Consider the following 27,798-nt stretch of genomic DNA (forward strand, 5'->3'; position numbering starts at 1 on the left):
CAGAGCTACCCCAGGTACACTGAAAAGTCCCTTCTTCATGGTGGTGGCATGATTGCTGCAATGCTGTTGCTGCCCCCTTGCCCCTGCAAAGACTTACCAGATTCCCAACACCCCTATAGGAGTTTGGGAACCACTGATATAGAGGTATTACAGCCCAATCCTGAGCTGCCTGCAGCGCCCAGGTCCAGTAGCTCCATGGAGGGCTGCCGCCGGATCCTGCACCTCTGGGGCTACCATGGGAGGCTCCTTCACGCTCGTCCCCTTCCCTGCAATGGGAAGCCCTGCAGGAAGCCCTGCAATGGGACTACTCACTTAAGTGTTGACCAAAAGGCCGGTGCAAAAGTAAAGGCACTCGTGTAGGGCGTGCAGCCCTGCATGAGCACCTTGGCTCCTGCGGAACTCAGCTCCGCGGATCCACCTCGCTCCCTCCCCTGACATGCCTCCCGCCTGTCCCAGGTCACGCCTCCCCACGCCCCCGCCTCCTGTTCCGGGAGACTGCTGAGCCACGGAACCCGGGCAACCACCGCGTGCCAGCCCAGCTCCAGCTGGCGCTGGGCTAGCTCTGGCAGGAGCCTGGCGGTAAGCCCCGCAAACATGCCTTACAGTATGTTTGCAACTATGGTCCACAGAGCGGAGCTGTGCCACAGACCACAGAATCGGGCTCCTAGAGATTTACATATTCTCTAATACATGTACATCAGTGGTTCAGAGGCCTTACCTCTCAGCATCAGAGGTGTAAGAAAACGCTTTTATTTTTTTCTCAGATTTCAAGTTTATTTTTTTAAAACAAAAATGAGAAATGCAGAAAGCGGTGTTATGCGTTTTTATTTCATTACCACCAAAAGAAATAGTTTCTACTCATAACATGTCAGTATAATTTTCCGAAAGTAAAAACATATGGAGCCAAGTGTTGCAAAAAAAACATAGGGAGTCAAATTCTTCCCCAAGCATCAAGCAAAGAACCACAAGGGTGGAATATCATACAAAACCATGCTCAAGACCAAGGTAGATTCCAGCAGCCTAGATTCTAGCACTCGGGCAGATACCCAAAGCAGATTGAAAGTGATGGTCATTCCATTTATTACAAAATTTGAAATTTGGGAGGAGATAGGTGTTGGCAATACTGATTGCAATATACAGACAGCAAAGCCATGGGGAAACATGACAACAGAATAGGTTATGAATTTCAGAGTCATCATAATTAAATATATATGTGTCATGATCTAGCAATTATTTATTGATTCAGGCACTTCACTGCACAGAATTGCCACAGCATCAAAACTGTCCATTTCTTTCCATGGAGGGACCTGAACTATTCACATGAAGAAATGTAAGTTAAGACTGGACTCCTTCACTAAAATAAACAGGGCATTCTGTACACCTGAGAGCTGTGGGTACAGTTGGTTCGCATTCTACTTGTACAAATTCAAGTACATGTGCTTGCCCGCCCCTCACAATAAAAGACAGAGAAAAGCAATAGTTTAAATCAGTGTTCTTCAACCTATGGGTCATGACCCAATGGGGTCATGAAGCCTCATTTCAGGGGTCACAACAACATTTCAGAGCCTGTGCAAGAAAGGGCTTGGATCCAATCCAATAATGGTACTGCCTTATCAAAACTGAGTTCTTGATAAAATCCTGCACAGCCTTGCTCTCTTGCCCCACAACTCCTAAGGCTAGCTTTGCTCAGGCTGCTACCTCACAGGGTTGCTGTGAAGACACAAGAGGTAGGGGGAAATTGGGCAAGAGGGGGCAGGTGGATTTGGTTCCAGGAGAGGGGACAGGATCAGTGGAGGGTTCCCAGTCCATGTTCCCACACACTGTGCTTTTAGTTCCTAAAACGACAATACACATTTGCTGGCTTTAAGAGAGTTTCAATTATATGCCTGTTTGTCCCGTTCATGCTCACTCCCTAATTCCTATGTTTGCACTTAACAACTTTGAATTCATTTGTAAATGTGTTTTCCTTACAATGAACAATTATCAGACAATATTCTGTACAGTACTCAGGCGTTTTCAATACTTCTTCACACTGCACATAATCAGTCTGTGGGATTCCTTGCCACAAGATGTGGCAATGGCCACTAATTTGGAGAGCTTTAAAAGGGGATTGGACAAATTCATGGAGGGCAGGCCTGTCAATGGCTGATAGTCATTATGACTATGTAATACCTCCAGGCTCAGTGGCAATATGCCTCTGGCTGCCAGTTACAGGGGAGCAATGATGACTTTTTGGGATTTCCCAGAGGCAGCTGGTGGGCCATTATGGGAAACAGAATGCTAGACTTGAATGCAGGCTTTTGGCCTGATCCAGCAGTGCTTTTCTGAACAAGAATTCATGATATTCAAGTAGAAAATGAAGCATAACATTTGTGTCTGTCACTTGGTTTAGCATTCAGGGCAGCAAAATCACAAAAGCAATTTTTACTCTTCTACCAAACCAGAAGCTCATCTTAATATCTTCCAATACCTATAAGCAGAGCTGTTAAAAATGTAAAGTTGCCACACAGATACATTAGCAGCAGTAATAGCTCATTTTTCACCTAGAAAGGAACAAAATAAATGATAAGAGAAGAAAAAATTCAGTTAGAAGTCAGTCTAACATGTTAATAAATAAACATCCAAAATCTTTTATAACAATGTTCAAGATCCAGAGGGACAGTGATGATAAGTGTCAGTTACCCCCAAACTACAGAGTCCTGTGGCACCTTAAAGACTAACCAATTTATTTCAGCCCAGGGCCAGCTTTAGGTCCTGTGCCTAATAGGCCCCAACACTAGGGTAATCTATTCTAATCTTGTATGCAATTTTATATTAAAATGTGCTTCGATCCATTTGGTCCATTAAATCACATGTACTTTTCAGCACACATTTTGATTACTTTCCATTCTATCATAGAGATATAAAGTATATAATTAATTTTATTTATATCTCTAAGATTCTACACAAAATCTGGTCCCACACACATGTTTCCAACTGGGTCCTGTAGTTCCTAAGGCTAGCCCTATTTCAGCCTAAACATTCATGGATGACAGTCCACTTCATCAGATGTATGAAGTGAATTACTCAGTAGGCAGGTATATATACATACACACAGAAGACGTTGTAAAAGGTGAGATCATAAGGCCATGTGCATGAGTGTATCTGAAGGTCAGCCTTGATACTCAAAGAAAGTTGAGGAGGTGGACACTATGTTTGGGAAATATGTCAACTTTTGCCTGGAATGATGCTCCCAGTATGCCACATTCCCCTAGGAGCACCATCAAGAAAATGATCGAGGGCCCAATCCTATCCAATTTTCCAGCACTGATGCAGCCGCAATGCAGCCCTGAGGGTAAGGAAACAAACGTTCCCATACCTTGAGGAGGCCTCTGTGACTGCCTTCCCACCACAGGATGCAGTGCATGTCCCATTCGCACGGCTGCAAATGGTGGTTGGCAACCTTCAGTCTTGAAAGACTATGGTATAAGCCTACAGCACCCGGTATTCCCAAGCGGTCTCCCATCCAAGTACTAACCAGGCCTGACCCTGCTTAGCTTCCAAGATCAGACAAGATCAGGGATGTGCAGGGTAACAGCTGCTGTTGCACAGCTGCACCAGCACTGGAAAATTGAATAGAATTGGGCCCTGAGTCTACAGTTTACTGGTGCAAAATTGGGAGGGTTAGAGGTACAGAATAGGGACCAAAACAGTCCTTCAAGATTACCTTTTTTAGCTGCTGCTACCTCCATTCCTTGATGGTTTTTATCTTTTTTCCCCCATAAGCCCCTTAGAATGATGCTATGTGAAGATGTAGCACCATTCTGACAGAGGCTACTGGGAGCAAAAAAAACAAACAAAACAAAACAACCAGTAGCTGCCAAGAGTAGGATCTCCATTGCTGGTGAGTTTTGTCCAAACCCTAATTTGATGTTACATCTGTCTTCCCCCCCCCTCCAAATTGGATGAAATTCCACTTCCATTTTTATAATATGTAAATGGGGCAGTGAAATTGGATGGTGAGGATTTCAAGGCAGCAGAAACAAGCTGCCAGTACAGACTGATGTGCAACTATGATGTCACCAATTAGTAACTCTTTTGTCTTATTCAAAGCAGGCCTGTACTACAGGATGAGGAACAGCTATGGTGTCCTTTACATACACACCCAACAGAATGGGAGTCACTTCAGTCCTATGCAATCGGGCCCACCCACATGGCTGCATTAGTCAAACGTAACAGCCCTAGAATATAGGATTACCCCAAGCTGATGTAGCTCCCATGCCACTGAGCACTGAACTAGCAACATTTCAGCCTATCAGGCAAGTCAAGTGCTTAAAACTGGGCCTTCCAAACCCCAGCCTGGGGGGCCAGATCCAGGTTTTGGACGAACCCATTACCCCGTGACCGGACCTTACCATTCCGTCAGGTCGCCACATGTCTTTTACCTTGTTCAGAGGACAGGGACACTCTAGGCAGTTGTGTCTGCCCAGACGCCCTGTTGTGCAGCCTTCTGGCACGCCGGGCAACACACATGACTGCCCAGAGAATCCCTGTCCCCTGAACGAGGTGAAAGACATGCAGCGATCCGGCAGAATGTAGGCAGTGGTCCAAACAGAGACCACATTTTTGTAACATAGTGGACGCGAGTTTGGCGACTGCTTGCCTAGGACGTCTCCCAGAAGAAAAGCAATGACAAAGAAGAAGTAGGAGCCAGCTGAGGCAAAGGCAACTGGGCAGGGAAGTAGAGGCCTGCTCCCCAGCTAGGCATTCAGATATAGCCCACCACTGTATTTTAATCTACATTCCAAAACATTTGAGGAACATTTTTAATTAATATGGATACACAGAACAGCTACAACAGAATGAAGCTGCAGAAAGGAGGGCACCAGGGAGGGCACCAGGATGCAGGTCTCTTGTTATCTGGTGTGATCCCTGGGGCATTTGGTGGGCTGCTGTGAGAAACAGGAAGCTGGACTAGATGGGGCCTATGGCCTGATCCAGTGGGGCTGTTCTTATGTTCTTAAGCAGGGGTCTTCAAACCACCAGGGGCCAGATGCAGACCTCAGCAAGCCTCTTTCCGGCCCGAGGCCAACCTCTTGTCCCCTGAAACCTCTGGCCCACTCAACTGAACATGACCAGAACTGTGCTCTGATTGTGTCTGGTGGGTGTTCTGGGGGCCAGAGAGGTTGAATGAATGAGCCCATTCATTCATTTATTCACTCAACTAAGTTCCATCTCTAATTAATTTATTTAAATTTTATATTGAAATTTTTTTCCCGGCCCTCCACACCACGCCAGATATTTGATGCGGCCCTCTGACCAAAAAGCTTGGAGACCCCTGTTCTAAAGGAAAGAGGCAGGAACCTAGGATGCAGACAAGGCAATGAACAAAGCCATGGATGGTTTTTTTAAAGGATTGCACACAGTTGCATAAGCTGTTAGCGCCAAACACCTTCAGAACAACAAATTTGGTTTTAGAATCCCATTCTAGTAGTTATTTTATTTAACAGTGAAAAAATCACAACTCAAGATGTGTGTCAAACAACAAGTATAAAGTACTTAAGAACAAAAAAAGTTACCTTGCTTTGTGATTCCAAATATATTTCTGGAAAAATGTCAAGAACAGTAAAGTTAACTATAACAATGCCAATTAATAAGCAATGAGCATTTATAAACATGCATCAGAATCACGTTTTACCTTTCTTCTTCAACCGCAGATTCACATCCAGTGCGATGGCTGTTAATGCCTCCCAGCCCACAAAGCCTCCCATTGTTTTAATTGTCCAGTGGCTAGGATTGTTGCTGAGCAATTGCAATCCCAGAAATATGGCCGCAACTAACAAAGAAAAAGAGACAAACCACAGCAAGTAGGTGGCATTTAGACAACACAACTTTTTATGGCACATTCAGCTCCCTATTCAGGATCGGTTTACACAGTCAGCAAAATCTGTAGCAAACCTTTTCCTGCACTATACCAGTTCAGAATGCAGGTAGTAGTCTACATATTTGAGTGTTGCTCCTACTGTTATTGTGCTTTGCAGTTAGCCTAGTCTTGTTCCAACAGGCTATTTTTCTACCTGCAGGGAATATTTAGGGGAGAGGGGTTCTAACATACAACTTTCCCCATCTTCAGTGGTTAATCCACAAAAGTTTTACCACTTGATTCTGCTCTTACATGGTCCTCAATTAGCAGGTTCAATACAAAACCGTTAAGGCTGCAATATTATGCATACTTCCTTGAAAGCAAAACCCACTGAACTCAGTAGACACTACTTCTGTGTAAGCACGCATAGAATTGGGATGTTTTGTCATTTTTGTTGGATTAGTAAGACGTCTTCAGAAGTCTGGAAACCACATTAACAGTTCTGAGAAGCGCATGTAAACTTAGCCATTTCTGCTCAAACGCTGCATATACGCAACAGGAACCAAATGTGTACACCTGCGGGCCAGGTAAAAAAGGGTTAAAAATAACACCTCAAGAAACCTGCCAAGTAGTCAGGAGACTTTTACTGCCTCCCCAATTTGCTTCCCAGATTTCTGATCTAGTGCGTTAAAACTCTTCATAAAGCTTAGCAAGGCTGTACAGACGTCGAGTTTACTAAAAGCGTATGCATATATTATGGTAGGTGCCCATTTGGCAAACAGTTATCTGTATTCACCACTCAGAACTATAATGCAACTAATGATAAGTGGACATTTATGTTGACCCTAAAAGAGCTCAAAAAAATCACAGATTGAAGTTTCTTTGTCAAAGCCTCTGGTGGATAGCTATCTGGTGGATGGGGTCTTGGGGCCCAATCCTATCCAACTTTCCAGCACCGGTTCAGCTGCAATGCAACCCATAGGTAAGGGAAAAAATGTAGTACTTTTATCTTGAGGAGGTGTCCATGACTGTTCCCTCCACAGCAGGATACAGCAATGCCCTGCAGGCATGCCTGCATCAGCACTGGAAAGTTGGATAGAACTGAGCCCTCAGTGGGGCAGGACATCCTTCTGAGATCAACATTAGCAAAGACCACAGAGGCAACCGCACCACTGAGGGAAGGATACATTTATAGGTCTCACAACTAAATCCTACATGGTCACTTAGAAGTCCCACAGTGTTCAATGGGGTTTCACCCAGGTAAGGGTGTACTGTACAGGATTGCAGTGTAAGACACGTTGACTTTGGAAATTTAAAAATGACAGTGAATTAATTTTCCTATATCATTTTCCAATGGTGAATATTTCATCTGAATTTACCCTCACACGGTGAAAGGTGAACTCTCACATGGAGGTGAAAATTACAACAGCAGCATTCAAGAGAGCTTTCAATAAAGCAGAAGAGTGAGAAAATGGGAATGGGCTCCAGGGTAAAGAGGCAACAAAACACTGGCTCCCAGTTTCCTTCTCCATCCAGACATAAAGTTTTTTGTTATCCAAAGACTGGAATAGGACCAGCATCAGGGATCAACGTCGATCCAAGACCACATTTGTGTCCATTACCTTGGGGCAGCAGGGGCAGAGCAGGTTTCTTGATCAAGAGGGTTGCTCCATCATTGTCTCTTCTGTCCTATTCCACACAAGGAAGCTTCCTGCTTAAGTCTACCTTAGGTTATATCCTATCCACCCTTTCCTGGGAGTAAGGTCCATTGAACACAGTGGGACATACTTAGGAGCAAACATGCATAGGGTTGTGCTACTAGATTTTTACCACTTGATGCTATACTTGGAGGCAGCGCTGACTGGGTTTTCCTTATGTATATTAGTTGCGGGCGTGTTGAAAGCATTTACCTCCTAGAGTTTCTAAGAAAGTATGATGAGGATGGGAGTGTGATCATTCCATTGCTGCTGCTCAATTTCTTATTATAGATTGTATCCCATGCTTGGCTGCACCATCGCAGTCATGCAGTTTTCAAGACAGTCTTTTCAGTGAGAACTGAGCATAGTATTATTAAGTTACGACAGAAACTTCCACTTACCTGCCAGAGCTTTGATGACTAATGCATTCAGCATGTGAAACCAATTAAAAATAAACCTCCTGTTGGTGCAATGCAAACACAGTGTTAGATACAGTCTTCAAGAACAAGACCTTTGTTCTTGAACATGGAAGCATTAGGTGGTTGCAGGGGTAGGGCATCATGTCAACTGTTTCCACCATGCTTGCCTCGTGATGGAGCAGACATTGAGTGGGTGGTATTTCTGTTCTAGTGCATAACAGATGGATAATTTCTCCTTGTTAGCATACTATGGGCTGCAGCTGTGGAAATGCTGTAGTGCAGTGGTTCTTACTCCTTTAGCAATGAGTTCCACTTTTTGGAATGAGAATCTGTCAGGACCCACCAAAAGTGATGTCATGACCGGAAGTGACATCATCAAGCAGAAACATTTTTAACAATCCTAGGCTGCAATCCTACCCACACTTAGGAGCAAGTCCCATTTATTATCATTGTTAAAAGCATCTTCATAGTAGCCTGTTAAACATACAGATTTGTGACATTTCCTCAAATGCAGTCACTTCTCAGGGTAGCACCAAGTCTAATATATTAAAATTAAAATACTGAAATGAACCCACCTGACCCACTTGAAATTGGCTCAGTGAGTCCTGACCCACAGTTTGAGAAACTCTGCTGTAGTGCATATGCTGCTATTGGCTATGATGGCTATTCAGAATCTCCAGATTCAGGGACAATATGCCACTGAATACCAGTTACTGGGGTATGACAACAGCAGGAGAAAGCTGCTGCCTTCGGCCCTGCTTGTTAGCTCCATGAGTTATCTTTTCGGTGACTGTAGAAAACAGGATGCTGGATTAGATGAACTTTAGGTTTGATCCAACAGGGCTCTCTCCTTTTGTATACTGATATATTTGCTTTACATCCCAAACCAATGAATTAAATTAGTTTTTAGTAAGTCCTTAGAGGCAATGCACCTCAGAAAAGGCGTCTTTTCCAAAACCTAGAGGGTTGCAGTGGAGAATTTTGGGGGTGGCGGTGTAAAACATGAAAAACATATGGATGTTGCACTCCGATGAGACTGCGTTACACAGCATTTCTGATACAAAAGCTTGAGCTACAACAGTACATGCAAATCTAGGAAGTCGTCTTACATTGGTCCACCTAGCCCTGTGTCATCTCCATTGATTGGCAGAGGCTCTCCAGGATTTCAGGGGCATTTTTCCCAGCCCAGCCCCAGAAACACCAGAGATTGAACCTATTACTTTTTGCATGACAAGGAGATGTCTCTGCCACTGAACCATGGCCCAATCCACAGTAACTTGACAACTTTCTCTGAGGAGTGTGGTCCTGGTTTTGCTAGGCATCTACAGCATGCACATCTTGTTGTTGTTTTATCCCATCACAAGAGAGTGTACCCTTAAATGCACACATACCCTTACTTGTGTGTGCGTTATCTTCCACCTGCCACTTAGAAGACAGAAACAATTTCCAGCACAAATGACTTGTGGTGAGCATTACTTGGCGCAGAACACAAGAGGCATTGAATCAGAATCTCACTGCAGCATAGTTTCAGAGGTGCCAGGGCTCCACCCTATAATGGAGCTCCCTTTAGTTTACAGAACTCTCTGCCTAGTCAAATCCATCCTGTTGATCTGTTGCATGCTGAAAACATTATTTTTGAAAGGCTTTTAATCTGCCCGGGAGACAAGCCTACTACTCTGTCCCTGAAGCTGACAGTATTTTGGTTCCACTACTTATCTTGTTTGGCTTGTAGTGCGATTTTTCTAAAATGATACTGTATATAATGCTATTGTAGTTGATATGATAATTGTTAACCACCTTGAAGATTCCAAAACCGACATAGAAAAGTAGGATATACAATATAATTTTTGCCTAATCCCAGATGCATGTGGATGAGTTGTGTTTGCAGGAAGTGTAATTTGCACAAGCTCAGGCACATCTTTTGGATAAACTCATAATATAACCTGTTAATCTGGTAATTATGAGATGTCTACAATTAAGCTCACACTTTAACAATTACGCCAAAAAGTTAAATCACATTTCTCAAACTAGTGCTGGTGCATGACATTTTGCTGCCTGAAGCAGAGCACCCGGTGGGACCCCTCCCTTCTATCCATCCCCTTTCTTTTTCCCCCCTATTAAAATCACACCCCAGTTCCTTCCTGCTTTCATGTCTCTCCTCTTCCTTTTCCATTAGAAAGTGTAAACAGAAAGTACTGTAGTGTTGGATCGTTTCACTTCCTTCATCTGGAGGATATCTGTGGCAGGGTGTGTTGTGCTGTCCCTGAAAATTGACCCCTAATTTGTCACCTGAAGCAGACACTTCACCCTGCTTCATGGCAGGACCAGCCCTGTCAAAAACAAAAGTCTGAATTTGAAGAGTGGGGACTATCACCTACAGTTGTATAGGCCAAGCGCAAGGAGCACCTCACTAGCCCTTGACAGATTTTTAAGTGTCTTAGGACAAGAGGCAGGATTCCAACTCAGCCACTCCCACTGCAAGTAATTCTGGTGACAGTTCTCGATTACTCCGTTTGTCACTCACCATAAGTGTGCCTTCAAGAGTGGCTGGGGTGTGGCTGCAGGGATGGGTAAGTTTCTGCCATTTCTTGTCCCACAAGATTGGGATCAAGTAGCTGTGGAAGAAGTGGAAAATGCCTGCACAGGGGCCAGAACAAGTGCATTTCAAGATGTGAGGAAGTTCTCTATGACGATATACAAGGACATCTATCCTAACTCAACTGAATTATACATGGTACAGCCAGAGGGCCTAAAGTTTCTGAGTATCTCTTCTAAGCAGGCACACTATAGTCCAAAACAATGCAACACTGAGAAGGAGGGTGCCCATATGTCCAGGTTCACCCATATAATTCACATGCTTCATGGATAACTTTCCTCTACAACCTTCAATAAAAGCATTGCTCAGCCTATTGACTTCAAAAAATTCACAAACTCCAAAGTTTCCTAACCTCCAAATAAAAAGATACATCATGCAAAAGAATTATTAATTGTGCGTAGTTGTAATATACTGAAGGTAGGCAATGGCTGGGTGAGTGTGTCCGGTTACTTTATTGAGTAAGTCAGACAACAGTCATAGAAATATCCTGCTTCCAAGGTCTGTATTGTAGATGCATACAATGAGACATACTAAGAAGCTGGAGGGCTTGCCTGTAGCTGCTTACATTCAGTTTTACCTCCATGAACAAGGATCCATAAATTTGGCTGTCAGCCAATATCGGTGGTTTCTTGGACCTGCCTTTTCCACAGAAATTCTCTGATTTCTCCACATAGTGCAGCATAAATTCAGAACAATTCCTTGCCACATTCACCATCCAAAAGTTAGAGCTCATCTATGTAATGTTGTGCTTTTGAGTTACTTGAAAGTACCTCCAGAGCACAGTGCTAGGATTAGCCCCAGAGCTTGGACAAGCCCCAGCCCTCCACCTGGGCTTGAAGCAGGGGAGCAGGGGACAATGGAGCAGTCATTCTCCTAATTGCTCTGAGCATTTGCAAAATTCAGTGCAACTGCAGAGACGATCACCCATCAGTCCTTTGGTGATCTGAATACATTGTGGCACCTACCCTCTGGGACTCTTCTGCAAGGGAAAGCCAGTTGGCTCCTTTCTTTATACAGTCTTTGTCACCAAAAGAAATTTTGTTTTTGATTTTTCAAGGAAGTTTTGTGATGACTGGTAAATTCAAATTGGAACGTTACTGCTTTGCAAGTTTTAAAATTGTTTTCATCAGTTACTATTAAAGAATACTGGTTTGAGCATTCCTGGTAAGCATGAAAAACAAATCATACGTTCTGTAAATATATAGTTTTCCAATCAGCCTCTGCTGACTTCTAGCTGCACTGTCACAAACTGAGTTGCTGAACCCAGTATGACTCAGCTGTTGGCATCCAATTGTAACTGAGGTGGGATACATATAACCAGCTCACACTGTGGCAGCGCACAGCTAGAAGCCAAAACAGTGGTTGCCATGAGGTAGATAGATTTTGTGAATAGGCCAAGAGGCATGAAGAACCTGTAGCTTTCTTCAAATTAAAAAAAATTATTTCTGGAACATAAGAACAGCCCCACTGGATCAGGCCATAGGCCCATCTAGTCCAGCTTCCTCACAGCAGCCCACCAAATGCCCCAAGGAGCACACCAGATAACAAAAGACCTCATCCTGGTGCTCTCCCTTGCATCTGGCATTCTGACATAGCCCATTTCTAAAATCAGGAGGTTGCACATACACATCATGGCTTGTAACCCATAATGGATTTTTCCTCCAGAAACTTGTCCAATCCCCTTTTAAAGGCATCCAGGCCAGATGCCAACAGCAATGCAAAACTTTGAAGAAGCACTTTTTGTGCATACAACACTTCTGTACATTCAAAAAAGTTTTTGAACAAGTTATATACACATGTCAGTACAGTAAACATAGATTAATTATGGTAGAATCATCTACAAACCACTTATTTTGAAGAGAAGGACGGAAAAATGCTATCACTGGTTGAAGGAAAGATAGAATCATGACAATGCATCCAATGATCGCATGGGCTCCTGCACTCTGTGGAAGAGAAAAAACATGTGATTAAAATTTGTGCTTATTTTGTTAATATCACTGAAATCAACTCACTAAAAAGGACTTTGATCATTACAAACCACATCTTAAATCAGCCATTTTCAGCCACTGTGCTTTGGCACACTGGGGTGCTGCGAGTTGTCTGCAGGTATGCCACGGGAGTTTGGGGACAGTTATTTATTAAGAGGGTCATTGGGGGATGTGAGCCCCCCACCAACAGCATGGTGCACCTTATCAATTGTCAAAAAACTAATGGTGAGTCTTGACAATTTTAGTACCTTGTCAGTGTGCTGTGAGACAAAAAAGGTTGAAAATCATTATCTTAAATCTTCTTGTATATACCATAGTAAATACTACAAACATGGTTTTCACCTACTAAGAACAGAGGGTGTGGCACCTATTACTTTTTCCATATTGAAACAATTATTTCTCTAGCAAAAGTATTCAGTCTTAGTCCCAGATGTGAAGGACTGAAACAAAACAGACCCAGGTAAGTGTATATAGGATTGCAGCCTCAAGCACTGAATCACATCTCTCTTTTGGCTGTCAGGGACTTCAGGTCTTGAAATGGGGAACCCCACAGATCATTTGCAGGTTTGGTTCTTCCCAAGTCTCTGGTGCTGCTGGCTAGAAGAATGAATTGCAGACATACCAAGCTGCAACACTTGCCCAATATTCTCCTGGCCTGTATAATCAGGAGAATTAAATACCATTCCACTTACTGCTATATGCTACTTTACGTCAACTTGGGCAACTCATCACTGAAGGCCACCAGCCACTCCCCCTGTGCCACGAGAATACTAGGTTGGGCCACTTGCCTGATCACAGCCTGACTGAACCACAGTACCGACCTGTCCTTTGACCTGGCAGCTAGGGTTTATTTAAAATATTTGTATCCTGCCTTTTCCCTCCCACAAGGGATTCACAATTATTTATTTATTATCACACAGTGGCATTCAACAATATACGCCCATGTCCAAGTACCCCAGGAACCCCTTAGTCTTTGACTGAGGATGCCTCTACTTGTTTCTTCAGTCCACAGGTGACTGACAAAATTCTTTTTCAGGTGCGGGGGTGCAGCTGTTCTAATTCCTGACGGATGGCAGTGGTGACACCAGGTCAGAGGCATATAAAAATCTGATGACCTCATAAGGCAGCTCCTGGTGACATCACAAGGTGGGAAACTGATAAGAAATGAAAAAAAAAATCTTGTTCCAGGGACGTGAAGTCCCACAAAAATGGGGGGAAACTGCAATATTTTCTTCTTCAGAATGAGTGAAACACTTTTTAAAAGCAGTCCTTTAAAATAACATTGTTACATTTACTCAGCTATAAACTCCTCGATTCAAGATTCAAAAGGTAATAATTTTGAAACTGAGAGCATTGCTATCATGATAGGACTTGCCTGGCTTACTAAAGTTCAGTGAAACTTACTACCAAGATAGCAAGCACAGAATTGTACTCATAGTCAACTTTTACAGCAGTCAGATACAGAAAACAAAGTTTTGTAGCACTTAAAGACTAACCAATTTCAGCATAAGCCAGTGGCTCCCAAACTTTTTTGATTGGTGGCTCCCTCGACTGTGGTTTCTCATTCGGGCTACAATCCTATAAATCCTCTAGGGCAGGGGTGCTCAATAGGTAGATCACGATCTACCGGTAGATCGCGAGGCAAAATGAGTAGATCGCGGAGCCCTGTCTCTCCAAACTGTTAATATGTCAGTTTCGTCTAGTCACTAGACGAAACTGACATATTTAGCTGACACTAAACTGACACTGAAACTGACACTTTAGCTGCTCTTCAGGCATGCAGCAACAAAACTGACAAAACTGACTAGACTCTAGTCAGTTTCATCGGTTTCGTGGCGCTGCATGCCGGAAGAGCAGGAGCTAAAGTGGGCGGCGGCGGGAGGGGGAGCTGGGCTGCACTGGACTGAGGCGCTTCCTGGGGCTCCGTAGCGGAAGGGGGGAGGGGCGGGAGTTTGAGATGGAGTCGCTCTGATGGCGGTTGCCGCGGGAGGCCCCGAGTGACCCTCCCCTTCCCTTCCAGTCAGGTCCGGCCCAACCCAGCCCAGCCATGCCCGGCCCAGCCGCCCCTGTAGGAGCCCAGAGGTAAGTGCTGCGGCCGCTGCCGCTCTCGGTCAGGGCTGACAGGTGAGACGACCCCCCTGGCCCCCCCGCCACTGCAGGAGGAGGGCCGGTGGGAGCAGTGTCTCCCCCGCCTGCCGCCTGCACGCGCAGCCCCTCTCCATGGAAACGGGGAAGCCCCCGCCCCTTCCGAGGAGGACCTGCAATGCCTCCCTCTCCCTGCTGGTCTCGGGGCGCAGCCACAAAGAGTTTGGGGGGGCGGGGAGTGGGGAGCTCCTCCCCCTCCCCGTAGTGCAGCAAGGCTGGGCATGTGCCTCTTGGGGGGGACCTGTGGCTGCCCCCAGTATGTGGGGTGGGGAGAGAGGAGAGGCCTCCTGTGTGCTTCCTGAAGCATCTGGTGGGCCATTGTGGGGCACAGGAAGCTGGACTTGGTGGGCCTCCTCTGACCTGGTCCAGCAGGGGCTCCATACGTCAAAGGGGGTGTCTGTCAGATGCTTCCTTCCCCCCTGGTAGATCTCCTGGCCTTGCTGGATTTCAAAGTAGCTCTCGAGCCAAAAAAGTGTGAGCACCCCTGCTCTAGGGTGGCAGGTTTTTTGAAGGATTCTGTGGCTCCCCTGACTGGTTTCCACAGCTCCCCGGAGAGTCACAGCTCACAGTATGGAAACCACTGGCATTACCTTTTGTGGACTAATACCTGATTCTGCCCTCACCCACCTTTTTTCCTTTTTTGACATGTACAAACCTTTTATGCATGTGTACATGGTCTATTCCCCCCCCCCCCCCGGTTTATAAAAGAATCTTGGAATAGGGATAAGAAGCTGGCAGCCCTGATACCTGAGGGGATACCATCTGGATTCTGGTTGCCAAGTCAGAGGCAAAAATGTGCACACACAGAGGGTTGTTGGCTCTAACTATGCAATACCATTAGGTCAGTTAGGGAAAGGGCGCATCTTGGCCCACCATTAAAATTAACTACTAATCAAGGCATCAGAGGGCATGTAATAAAGAAGTAACTTAACATACACTGCTCCATCCTTTCACAGTCACAAAGACCAATATGAAAGCAATTACTGTTGCCAGTACAGTAAGCAGCATCAGCAAAAAGTGCATCTGGAAGAAAGGAAAATGAAGTGCTTGAGTAACTATACAGAAAGAAGCAGAGCGTGCATGCGTGCGTGTGTTTTTAAGCGAACTTTAGTTAGTCTAGACCAGTGGTTCTTGAACATTTAGCGTCAGGACCCACTTTTTATAATGAGAATCTGTCAGGAGCCACCAAAAGTGATGTCATGACCAGAAGTGACATCTTCAAGCAGGAAAATTTTTAACAATCCTAGGGCGCAATCCTAATCCCTTATGTCAGTGCTTTCCTGCACTGGCATAGCAGTGCCAATGGGACATGTGCTGCATCCTGCAGTTGGGTGTCACTCATGGAGGCCTCCTCAGTAAGGGAATGTTTGTTCCCTTACCTCAGAACTGCGTTGCCCTTATGTCAGAGCTGAAAAGCACTGACATAAGGGGTTAGGATTGCGCCCCTAGGCTGAAATCCTACCCACACTTACCCAGGGGTGACTATCATTGTTAAAAGAATATACATAGTAGCCTGTTAAAAGTACAGATCAGTAACATTTTCCCAAATGCAGTCACACACCAATCTAACATATTAAAAATAAAATATTGAAATGAATGGGAACCCACCTGAAATTGGCGTGCAACCCATCTAGTGGGTCCCTAACCCACAGTTTGAGAAACACTGGTCTAGACATTTGAATACAATGAACGTTTTTCAAGAGCTTGTTTGTTTTTTTAAATATTGTTTCCTGAATTACAACAGGCTAGCTGTGAATGATCCCATCAAAAATAAACTGCTTCACTTTCCCCATCTGCAGGCAGAAGTGTACAAAATCCAATATCTAGGTCAGGGGTCTCTAAACTTTTTGGCCAAAGGGCCGCATCAAACATCTGGCACAGTGTGGAGGGCCAGAAAAAAAAAATTAAATATAAAATTTAAATAAATACATTAGAGATGGAACTTAGATGAATGAATAAATGGGCTCAGATGTTCAGGATTTCTCCAAACACCAACAAAGCTTAAAGCACACACTTAAATGGACCCACATTCCCCCACCCCACAAGCACAAGTCTGGTTGTGTTTTTGTCAACTGGCCAGAGGCTCTCAAGGAATCAGAGGCTGGCCGCATGCCTGATAGAGGCTGGCCATGGGCCGCATCTGGCCCCTGGGCCGGGGTTTGGAGACCCCTTATCTAGGTAATAGGGACACTGGACCAAATTGGACATTTTAAATGTATGGTTTGACCCATATGTGCTTGCTTTTTAAAAACAGTGCAGGTTGGTGGGCAACCAGGTAGGAGGAGACTTAAAGCTCTCCTCCCACCACAGTCCCAACTTCTGTTTGCTATTTACCTTTAAAAATAAACATGCATTGGCCAAAAATATTTAGACAACATGCAGTTTGGTGTTAGAGACTCAGGACCCAATCCTATCCAATTTTCCAGCACTGATGTAACCATGTCAGTGGGGTGTGTGCTGTATCCTGAGTGAGGGGGCAGTCATGAAGACCTCCTCGAGGTAAGGGAATGTTTGTTCTTTTGCCTCAAGGCTGCACTGCAGCTGTATCAGAACTGGAAAGTTGGATAGGTTGGGCCCTCAATTTCATTAATTGTAATTTCATTACAAAATCATTGTAATAAATATACAAAAAGCTATATTAAACACAAAAGATTTGACAGGTACAAATTTTCCTTCTATCCTAAAAAACAAAGAAATGGGAAAATGCTGTTCCGGGATCATGATCTGCTCAGTACAGGATGGATCCTAGAGCACAGTGTCCTGTTACACATGACCATGCAACTGAAATATCAAGCAAACCAACAAATATCAAGCAACAGTACAGGATGGAAGTTCGAGGCAGCTGTTGTATATGTAATGCTTATATAATATACTTTTGAAATACATTATATGACATATAATACATAAAAGTGCAGGCTGTTGCAGCATAATACCTGTGAACTGGGAATTACCCAGTTTGAATATTATTATTAGTATCATCATCAAGAATATTTATATTCCACTTTACAACAACAGTAATTCACAAAACGGTTTACACAGCTGAATAAATCAATAAATGGTTCAATGGACCCAAAGGAATCACAGTCAAAAAAGATATTCAGAAGAGAATCAGCACTGGAAAAGACGCCATGCTGAACAGGGACAGTTGCTCTTCCTCTGCTAAATATAAGAATAAACCACTTTAAAAGTTGCCTCTTTGCCCAGGTAGCAGGGGTAATATGACCTTAGCCATGAATCACTACATGGCTGTAAGATCTCCATCTGTAATCTGGAGATAATACTGACCTATCTTATTGGGCTGTTGTATGTGAAGTGCTTGAACACTTGTAATATATAAATGCTATGATGATGGTAACATTTCTGCCCTGGCCCATTCAAAGGCTAAAATACCCTTTCATCAATAGACACGAGTCTGGCAGACCTCTTACCTAATTTGCATCTTATTCCCTGGAAAAGTTCTATTTGCCCAATCACAGACTGAATCAACTTACATACATACCTGGAACCAAATATCTTTTCCGAGAAGAGTTTGTTTGATGGACTTTTTCAAGTACCTGGCAAATATCATTCCAACACTGCCTGTAGTCATCCAAGCAACTAACATGAGGGCTCCTTTAAAAAACAAACCAAACACACAGCAGACACGAGAGACTCAAAACATAATGAACAAAAAAAGCACTATTTGTGAAGGTTGAGTCAACATTCCTCTCCTCTGATTTCATCTGTCCATTTGCAGGTGGTGAAATGGGAGAGGAGCACATTGGGGTTAAGGTGGTTATCAGAAGAGGCAGCAGTGCTTCTCTTGGCAGGCACTATTCCTTCCCAGTATCCTCCACAGGAACAACACTACATCATCACATAGCATTGTTCTGAAGGGGCTTCTGGGGAAATACAACAGGGCAGTGGTTCTCAAATGTTTTAGCACTAGGACCCACTTTTGTGAATGACAATTTGTCGAGACCCAATGGAAGTGATGTCATTAACCTGGAGGTGATGTCATGGTTGGAAGTGGCGTCATCAATTTAGACTTCAAGCCTAAGCTGTGATCAGCCAAAAGTCCCATTGCACAAGGCACTCGTGCTGTTATTTTGCATAGCCTGGAATTCAAACATTCCAGTTTGGAAGTCAAAGCAGGAGGCAGACTTGTATCCTTCTCCAAACACACAGTGCCCCCCCCCCACTTTCCAGTGCCCTATCTTCCCACCTGATCAGGTCAAAGGACCATTTCTCTTTTCCACTGGGAGCCTGCCCTACCCAGCTGTTCCGTACCTTGTATTTTCAGCTCTGTATTTTCAATGGTGGCTGAGCTCAGTGCTACATGACCCACCTGAAACTGGCTCACAACCCACCTCATGGGTCCCGACCCACAGTTTGAGAAACACTGCAATAGGGGCTGCATCCACAACCTTTGTGAAACAAGCAGTGGCAGCAAAAAAAGATAAGCATGAGGGTTATCTTGTCCCCTCTTTTGCCTTCTATCTCTGCCAAATTCCAGATCACCACTAATATTTGCAACAAACTTGTTTCCATTTTCAAAATGCTTAGGATATTATTTCACAACAAGTGTACATATCAGTCTTGTAAACCAAATACTAATGCAGTAACAAGTAGGTCCATCTACTCAGAGAACATGTACTTTTGGCAAAACTCCACCTGTTCTCTAAGACATACCCTTCCTCCTAAAAACAGACATGCGTTTTTACATACATTTTAAGGTAAGGTGTACACACTCAAGTTTCTAATATAACAATTAAAGTGGCTCTTAATCATGCAGCAAGAAGCTTGGCCTTGAAGTGCTCTTTATGAAAATGAGCTTGATGACATGAGCAAAATTGCCAGTGTCCTATCATGCTTCAAAGCTCATTGAGAAACCAATAGTTGATTTTTTTATCATATCAGTTAAATGCTTTTTAAATGAAAATGCTGTGTGACAAAGCTTACAGGATCTCCTGTTCATGATTAGAGCCTATGAGAAGAAATGGCACGATAAGGTACCTGCCGCCCCAGCCATAGACAGGTTGGCTGGCTAACAGCCATGCAACAGAAGTAGAAGCAATGCCCTGTGGGAACTGAAGGCATGACTAACACTAACAAGGAGGACCAGAGCCAGAGAACAGATTACCAGGATGTTGCTTCAGCATTTGTCTGAAGTCTACTTAGGCCTGATGGGAAGGAGATGTGTGGGTCAGGCAACTTTCCCTAAAAATTTTAAAAAAACAACAACAAACCTTCAAGTGTAGCAGTCTGTTTCTGACATCACGTGTTCCATTGATAAGAACATAAGAACAGCCCCGCTGCATCAGGCCATAGGCCCATCTAGTCCAGCTTCCTGTATCTCACAGTGGCCCACCAAATGCCTCAGGGAGCACAAAAGACAACAAGAGACCTGCATCCTGGTGCCCTCCCTTGCATCCCAGTGATGCTGGGCAGGGTCTCTGAGAGGAATTTTATCAGGGGGTACAAAGTTTCTTTTGGGCCCTTCCCAAAGGGAGAAGGGGCAGTGGGAGCAGGCAGAAGGGGGGGGCAAAATAGGGCAGGGGGAAGGTGCTGGCAGCCAGAATAGCCTTTGGAGCCCAGGTCCACCAGGCTTCTTGATGCGGAGCCCAGGTCTGCCCCCAACATGTGGCACTGGCAGCTAGAGAGAATAATATGGTAAACCAAACACACTCCTAAGTCTCTTTAAAATCTTTGAAATATGGAAAATCATTGCAGAAAATTTGCATCTTGGTATTTGGGCTCACACTAGAATGCACCAAAATGAACTTCTGCAGTAGCTGCAGCCCCACAGCTGTGTCCCTGAGCTCTTATGCACTCCTTCATGGATCAACAAGCCAAAGAGCAACTGTAGCAGGCTAGTTCCTCCCAGATTTGACACTGTGTTAAGGAGGGTCATCAATGCTTTCCTGGGCCCGGTGTGTATGGCTTGCAGCAGCAGTTGCCAATGCATGCCAGTCGTTGTGCCCCCAGCATCATACACAGGCAGCAAGTTCAGGTCAGATCGGAAAATGTAAGGTTCCAGGAACTTTCTGGGCCCCCTCCTTTGACTCCTGGGCCCCCTTTCTGACCCTGGGCCTGCGTACAAATTACCCCCTTTACCCCCCTCTTCTAGGCCCTGATGCTGGGATGTCTCTTGCTTTTTCTGGAAATAGCACAATGGCAAAGATAAGAATTTTCTCATGGCCCTTGATATCCCAGGTCTCCTTTGAAATGCAGAAGTATCAAGTCCTGGGGGAATTGAAGAGATTTCCCATCCCCACCTTGACAAAGTTTCTAAATGTGACTGTGAATTCCTTCCATGCATCAAAACAAGATAGGAAGAGAATAAAAGAGTAGTGCTCCGCACCATCCTAAGGAATCACCAAGGCACACGAATCTTTCAAAAGCACTGACTTGTTGTGCAAGACCTTTTCAGTTGGGTTGACTTTGTGGGGTCTGGATCTGTGGTAACTTGGCTTCTTATTAAACCTGTATTTCAATCTATTGTTACCTCTCTCCAGAATCTTTAGAAACGTTGGGCTATTAATTCAATAGGTAAACCCAGAAATAAGTAAACTTGTGTATGGAGTTGTGTTGCTCTCATGTTTGATATGATTGTAATCCCAGAAACATTTCCCCTTGAATCCGCTAAAGTTATTGATGGGGGGAAGCTTCAAAAAAGTTTTCAGAACCGGCAAGGTATTCTATAGCCATGTTAGAAAGGAGTGAAATCTGCAATTTATCAAAGATGGTTCTTGAAGAAGCAGAAAAAAGTGCAGACTAAGTATTCCCCCCCCACACACACACCATTTTGAATATGTGTGAAATCTGTTCACAAGACCAGGTTGCATCACAACACCCCTCACAAGGGCACTGCATGAGCCAGAGTGGAAAGAAACATGTTTTCCTAGGACAGATAGCAGCTTCAGGAATTTATATTCATCAGAGAAATGATATTTGGGGAAAGTGTTATAAATAATAAATCAGACCTCCCTCTGCACAATGAGACCAATCCAGATCAAGGCACAGGAGGCGCATTCTTACATCACACAGCTAGTTGAGCCCCCTGAGAACTTACTGACCATGAGCTTTAATAATCAAGGGTGTAGAACTGCTGCCACCTATTGCTCCAAAGCTTGAAATGTTCACCTTCTGATTTGTGATAAATGGTCTCGTAGGATGCTTCCGAATCTGTCCTTTAAAAATAAAGCAGAAACAATTAGTAATCACAGAACCTCCCACTAAAAGAGCTGCAGCTGAAAGTCAGATAATTAAAAAAATTTCTATACCTTAAACAGTTGTGTAGAAGAGAGAATTTCAGCAAGTTATCTTGTAATGCAAGGCTGAAATTCCTCATCAACTGGTATTAAGGGTAGAAGTACCCTATCTTTTCTTAATGCATATGGCCATCCTAACCATATCCTAAAACACAGCATTTGTATTTTGGGATTCAGTTTTACTTCTGATGGCCATTGATTTTATGAATGCAGCCAGAATTCAAGGGTCCTTTACATTTTATGGAGGTTTGTGATGGCTGACATTACTTGCAGATAATTAAAATTCTAATGCAGCAATGAATTCCCTCAGTTGTTCCATAAAAACATATTTGAAGTTTTTAAGCTTTCAACTATGGAACAGTGTATCAAATTTCTCTTGCAAATGATTCTGTGAGGACTCACCTGCTTCTATAAGGACTCACCTGCTGTTGACGGTCCTGTAGTCAAAAATATGTAGTACAAACTATTAACAGCTCTTGACTGAGTTGATATGGCATTTCTTGAAATGAAAGAACATTTGATGATTCCCTCGTTAAAGGATGTTGATAGTACTTCCACCTTACCCTAAGAACAGAGCTTTTGATTACTGATATGCTTGATAGTCAGAGATAGATAATAATATACTTATTACTAATAAAATACAGTAGTTAATCATTGTTAATAATAAAGTAAAATTATGTTGTACATCACTTTATTTTCACTAGATCGCAGGTTACATAACGGCCACTTCCCATTTAACAAAGTGCTATGCAGGAATATATTTTAGAATGCTTGCTAAAGAAAAGGCTATATTGAAATTATCCTCATTTTTTTTTTCTTCCCGGAAAGCTCCATAAACTACAAGATTGCTGCCAGCTCCTTTCTAAAAAAAAAAAAAATGTACCACAAGGATATTTGCTCAAGAACAAAATATTCTCATGCAGTAATACTGAAATGAAGAGGTCACAGAAAAATTGCCTGAAGAGAATCAGTAAGGAAAGTGATAGGTTCAGAACTGCCTCAGACATAATTCAGTAAAAAGCAGCGAATCAGCAACACCTTGTAGATCTGGGCCACAGTGTGGAGAGTTAACTCTATCCCACTACAGTCCTAATATGGATCACTCCCTCTAGTGGCTGCTATTTGCTTTGGGAGAAAAGCTCCCATTAAAATTCGTTGGTTGGCAACCTTCAGTCTCGAAAGACTATGGTATAAACCTACAGCACCCGGTATTCTCAAGCGGTCTCCCATCCAAGTACTAACCAGGCCTGACCCTGCTTAGCTTCCGAAATCAGATGAGATCGGGCATGTGCAGGGTAACAGTTGCCATTAAAATTATAAGTCCTTTAGAGATCCAGCTCTTTTTGTGTTTGACATCTGGTGCTGCCTTCTTCTCATCCTTAGATAACATAAATGCTCCTGAAGTGGGGGAACATCAATTTTATGCTCTGTATAATACCACATAAAAATAAATTGTAGTAGTAGAAGACATTTTAGTACCAGAGGCTTCGTTTCAGGAGTAGAACGTCCAGTCGAGAAGGCATGTTGAACTTCAATGTGACCTGCAGCATTCTTACCACAAATGTAGATGTCATCATTTCCCTGTACAAAAGATTTAGAGATGCATGAATAAAAGCAGAACCATGGTCCACCCATTCTTTATTAAGAAGAGGTTGAGAAAATATCCATTTATTCTCCTAATGCTAGCATACAGGAAATTGACCAGAGTTAACCCAAAACCACTATCAACTTTTACACAGAACAATTATGTATACATCATTTGACAAGCAACGTCACAGGGAAGTTGATCTCATTCTGCTGCAGCAAAACATCCCAAAGAGTCCACATGGCAACATGAAAATGCACTGTTTTGTTTTTCAAGCATTGTTTGTTTTTCAAACCTCTTCTTTCACATTGGGCTGTTAAAACTAATGACTGACAGCCCAATACTAACCTACACTGGTGCAGTGGGGCCTCATGGCCACTGCTGTATCCAACACAGCTTAGGAGCAGGCAAGATGTCTCCTTTGGATAAGAGGATATTTTCCCCTTCCTGGAAAAGCGCCCCAGCCTGCTCTATGGGGTTACTCAGGTGTAAGTTCAAGCAGTCCTGTATAAAATTGGAAGGCCTGGGAGTGAGGTTAGAATATGGTGGAAGCATGACCCACTACTTTTCCAGGTCTGATCCACTGCCATTCCACCCTCCCTCACCCAGATGAAACTGGAAGTGCCCATTTTTTTTCTTTTTAGAAACTTACAGAGGCTGAGGGAGCCCTATAGAGGGCTCCCCAGGCCACCCCAGACCTTCCAGGATTCCAGTGCTGGCAAGAGGTAAGTAACAAAACCCTTCCCCCTCTCTGGCAGCAACACAATCCTGGGGACTGTGTTGCTGCAATCCCCCCGCCCCTCCCCGTGCCAGCAAGTATTTACGTGAATTTCTCCTCTTAAGGAGGACTTTGGAAACCACCGAGCTAAATTGTTTTAGCTCATGTGGATTTTATCTAATAATGTTGTACAGTGTCTTTCATTGTCAGCCCTTTTGAAAGTCCTGTTGTGGAAATTTAAGAGAAAAAAAAGTGACTGCAAAATCCTGGCAGTCTAGAAGAACCTAAGCATAGTTTAGACAGACCAGGAACATCACAAGCAAGGATATGAAGAATTACCTAAGATATTTTGCTAGTCTTTTATCAAAGCTCTACTGGCTTCCCTCTTAATTTCTTAGACATTCTACAGCAGCAGAAAACTTCACATAAGACACCATAGTTCACTTTAGGCAAAACTCCAGGATCCAATTCTCCTTGCCCCTGATACCTTTTGTCAGTCTTCTTCAAATTTTTTTCCTTCTCTCACAATTCTCAGGAGCAACACTGCTGAAGTTGTTTCAAATGTTTGCTTCAGGAGAAATTCAGTGACTACTTTCATCTCAAGGTTAGCCGCTAGACTTGCATCAACAGTTGTCCAGTAACATGTTCCCCTTGGCTTCTTCCTTAGGTTTCTATCACATATATGGAAGGTTGAAATCCTATACTCCCTGGGAATAAGTTCCACTGAACTCAGTGTGACTTACTTCTGAGTAGACATGCCTAAGATTGTGCTGTTAGAGACATATAAAATACAGTGGGCCCTCCTTATCAGTATCCACAGATGCTGAACCCATGACTGGGGGGGTCTAAGAGGACCTCCTGGTCACAGTGAAGTCACTTCTGGTTTGCACCTGTGACTTCTGGTCAAACCTGGGGGTGCTCTGATGCCCTCCAGCCACAGATTTTATTATCTGTGGAATTTGGTAACTGCAGGGGGTCCTAGAACAGATATCCGCAGATACCAAGGGCCCCCTGTACACCGACATGCGCCTACTCCCTGGCTGTTTTGGGGGGTGGTCATCCTATTTCAATGTCTTACCATAATAGTGTCATCAGAAAAACCTATGGCTATATATCCATCTGAAAGTCCACTCATTTCAAATTTGAAGGCATCATTCCCCAACGCCTGCGAGGACATGAAGTAACAGCCTGGGTCTTGTGGAGTGCATCCTTCTGGGATACTGAAAATGAATTTCTGTGTACCATCCCCTTCTTCCGCAGATATCTGCAATGAAAAGCACCCCCCAAAACGTTAACAGTGAACTTTGCTTTTTATTTTTTTATTATTTAATTTGGGGATTTAAATCCCACTGTTCTGTCTCCAAAGGGATGCACAAAGCAGCTCATGGCAAATTAAAATAAGTTTTAAAATCAAATCAAATGCATCAACATTTTAAAAAGATAAACAGAACAACCATTAAGGACACAATCCTATCCACTTTTCCAGTGCTGGAGCAGTTGTGCCATTGATGAGTGCGCTTCTTCCTGTGGTGGAGGGGCAGTCACTGGGGCCTTCTCAAGGTACAGGAACATGTGTTCCCTTACCATGGGACTGTATTGTGGCTACACCAGAGCTGGAAAGTTGGGTAGGATTGGGCCCTAAGGCAGCAGCAATAAGACAGCCCATGTAGCAGTAAAACATTTGTAAATAAAGCCAACAGACACCAGCAGCTATCAAATAAAAAGTTTTGGTTTCTGAAGGAAAAAAGAATATTCTAGCCCAATGTTTCCCAAATTGTAGGTCGCAACTTGATTGTTGGCGGGTCAGGAAACTGAAGCTGTCAAGCTGTTATGATAAATACCCCAGGCCTATAGGAATTTACAGGCTGGATAGGGCAAGGCTAGGCCCTGATGTCTTGGCCTGCATACATGCAGTGTAGCCCTGCTGCATCATGGGATTGGCTGATGCAACAGGTCATAGCAGGGATGGTGCAATACCCTGCAATACCATGACACAAGACAATAAGTCATACTGTCACCAGATCGTAGCCCACTTCCCATTGGTCAGTGCCTATATATATTGCAGCCTGTGCAAGCTGCTGTGTGGGAGATGTTATGTGGAGCGTCTGTGGGAAGCTACGTCGGTGGAGTTGGTGATCTGAGATTGTGGAAAGTGCTATCTTTGCTGTTTGCTTTGCTGTGCTGCCTTTGCATTGTACATATTGTACATAACTTCAGTAAAAGGACATCTGGTGGTGGAGCACTGCCTCGTTATTTCCCAGGAGTGTCTGCCTGGCCTTGGGTCTCTGGTGTCTGTGCCTCGTTATTTCCCAGGAGTATCTGCCTGGCCTTGGGTCTCTGGAGCAGCAGTGCCTCCTGCTACTCAACAGTCAACAAGGAAAATATATGGAAAGTGAAACTGAGCCCATGCATGTTTACTCTCAAGTTGGTAAACATGCCTTGGGTCTTAATAAAGGCCAGGTGAAGGGGAATGCAAAGAACATGGAGCTCAACAAATACTCCAGAAAGTGTCCCTCCCTCCCACCATAGTAAAAAGGATAAAAACAGAGGCTTGAATAGCTGGTGAAGTGAAACATTTTTTAGTCTCCTAACGCTAGGTGGGGGCAGGAAGAGCATCATTTAAAAAAAGGGTTCTAGTGCTAAAACGTTTGGGAACCACTGTTTTAGCCATTACCTACATATAATTGTTTTACAGAAAGAAGATCAATTCCACTTTTCAGATGAAACTCTGTTCCCCTGTTTATATACTGTTGCAAAACCCTGATATTCTCACTGGGGTACTAGACCTGGGTCAAGACCCAGGGTCACTGTCAGAAGTGGATGGCCAGTCATGGTTAAAAAGCCACATTTCTTTTCTCCCTCCCCATTCCTCTCCATGAAAAGCCACATGGTGAATGGAATCTTCTAAAGGTGACTTCAGGTTGGCAACACCCTCCCTGGATCCTATCTGCATGGTAGAAACAGTAACCTGCTATGAAATTCAAATGGGTCCACCTGGATAGACAAAGGACTCTGGCTTCAGGAATGTTTCCACTCAACTTGAGACTCAGTATTGCCACATAGTTGTCTTTGTTCTACTGGGTTCAGTGATTAACACTCTTTGTATGCTCCAGACATCCACCACTCCTTCAGTCTACATTTCTTTTCTTCTGTCTCCTACAAGAACTGGTAAACAAGTCTGGAGAGTTCTCAAAGAAGACAGAACACTGTGTCTAAAATTTTATACTCTGAAATCTCCCCAAACTGCATGGATTTCTATACTTTGCAGTAGCAGGCCAAACCCTCTGAACCAATCAGGCTTCATACTGCCCAAAAGACTATAACTGCCATGGCACGAAAGCAATAGCGTAGCAAGCAGAAGGTGGTCCGCCCAAGGTGACTTGCTGGGGCAGGGGGGGTGATAGGCATGTCACCTGAGCACCTGCTGAGCAGAGGCCTGTGCCAAGTTTGGAGGCAGATGGGCCCTCCTGCCCCCTCCATACGCTTGCAAATGGCAGCCCTGGAAGGAATTCAGAGCTGCATGCAATGATGTCATTGTGTCACTGTTGAAGCACT

At 43.9% G+C, this 27,798-nt stretch overlaps 1 protein-coding gene and 2 pseudogenes across 1 annotated transcript in view; all 3 read right to left on the minus strand.

Annotated features, from left to right (window-relative positions):
- Positions 1–846: 846 nt before the first annotated feature.
- LOC136649306 (putative ferric-chelate reductase 1) overlaps positions 847–27,798 on the minus strand; it is a 43,714-nt gene continuing 16,762 nt past the window's right edge. Inside the window, exons 6-16 of the mRNA XM_066625846.1 lie at positions 25,322–25,507; positions 23,420–23,521; positions 22,363–22,504; positions 21,746–21,859; positions 18,187–18,299; positions 15,624–15,710; positions 12,400–12,497; positions 7,941–7,999; positions 5,678–5,815; positions 5,559–5,584; positions 847–2,543 (exon numbers count right to left, since the gene is read on the minus strand). Coding sequence (XP_066481943.1) covers positions 2,454–2,543; positions 5,559–5,584; positions 5,678–5,815; positions 7,941–7,999; positions 12,400–12,497; positions 15,624–15,710; positions 18,187–18,299; positions 21,746–21,859; positions 22,363–22,504; positions 23,420–23,521; positions 25,322–25,507 — 1,155 coding nt within the window. The 3' untranslated portion in view covers positions 847–2,453. The remainder of the gene's footprint in view (positions 2,544–5,558; positions 5,585–5,677; positions 5,816–7,940; positions 8,000–12,399; positions 12,498–15,623; positions 15,711–18,186; positions 18,300–21,745; positions 21,860–22,362; positions 22,505–23,419; positions 23,522–25,321; positions 25,508–27,798) is intronic.
- LOC136650345 (5S ribosomal RNA) lies at positions 3,469–3,585 on the minus strand (annotated as a pseudogene).
- On the minus strand, positions 23,134–23,253 carry LOC136650479 (5S ribosomal RNA; annotated as a pseudogene).

The sequence above is a fragment of the Tiliqua scincoides genome, chromosome 4 (assembly GCF_035046505.1).
Source record: "Tiliqua scincoides isolate rTilSci1 chromosome 4, rTilSci1.hap2, whole genome shotgun sequence".
Taxonomy (NCBI): Eukaryota; Metazoa; Chordata; class Lepidosauria; order Squamata; family Scincidae; genus Tiliqua; species Tiliqua scincoides.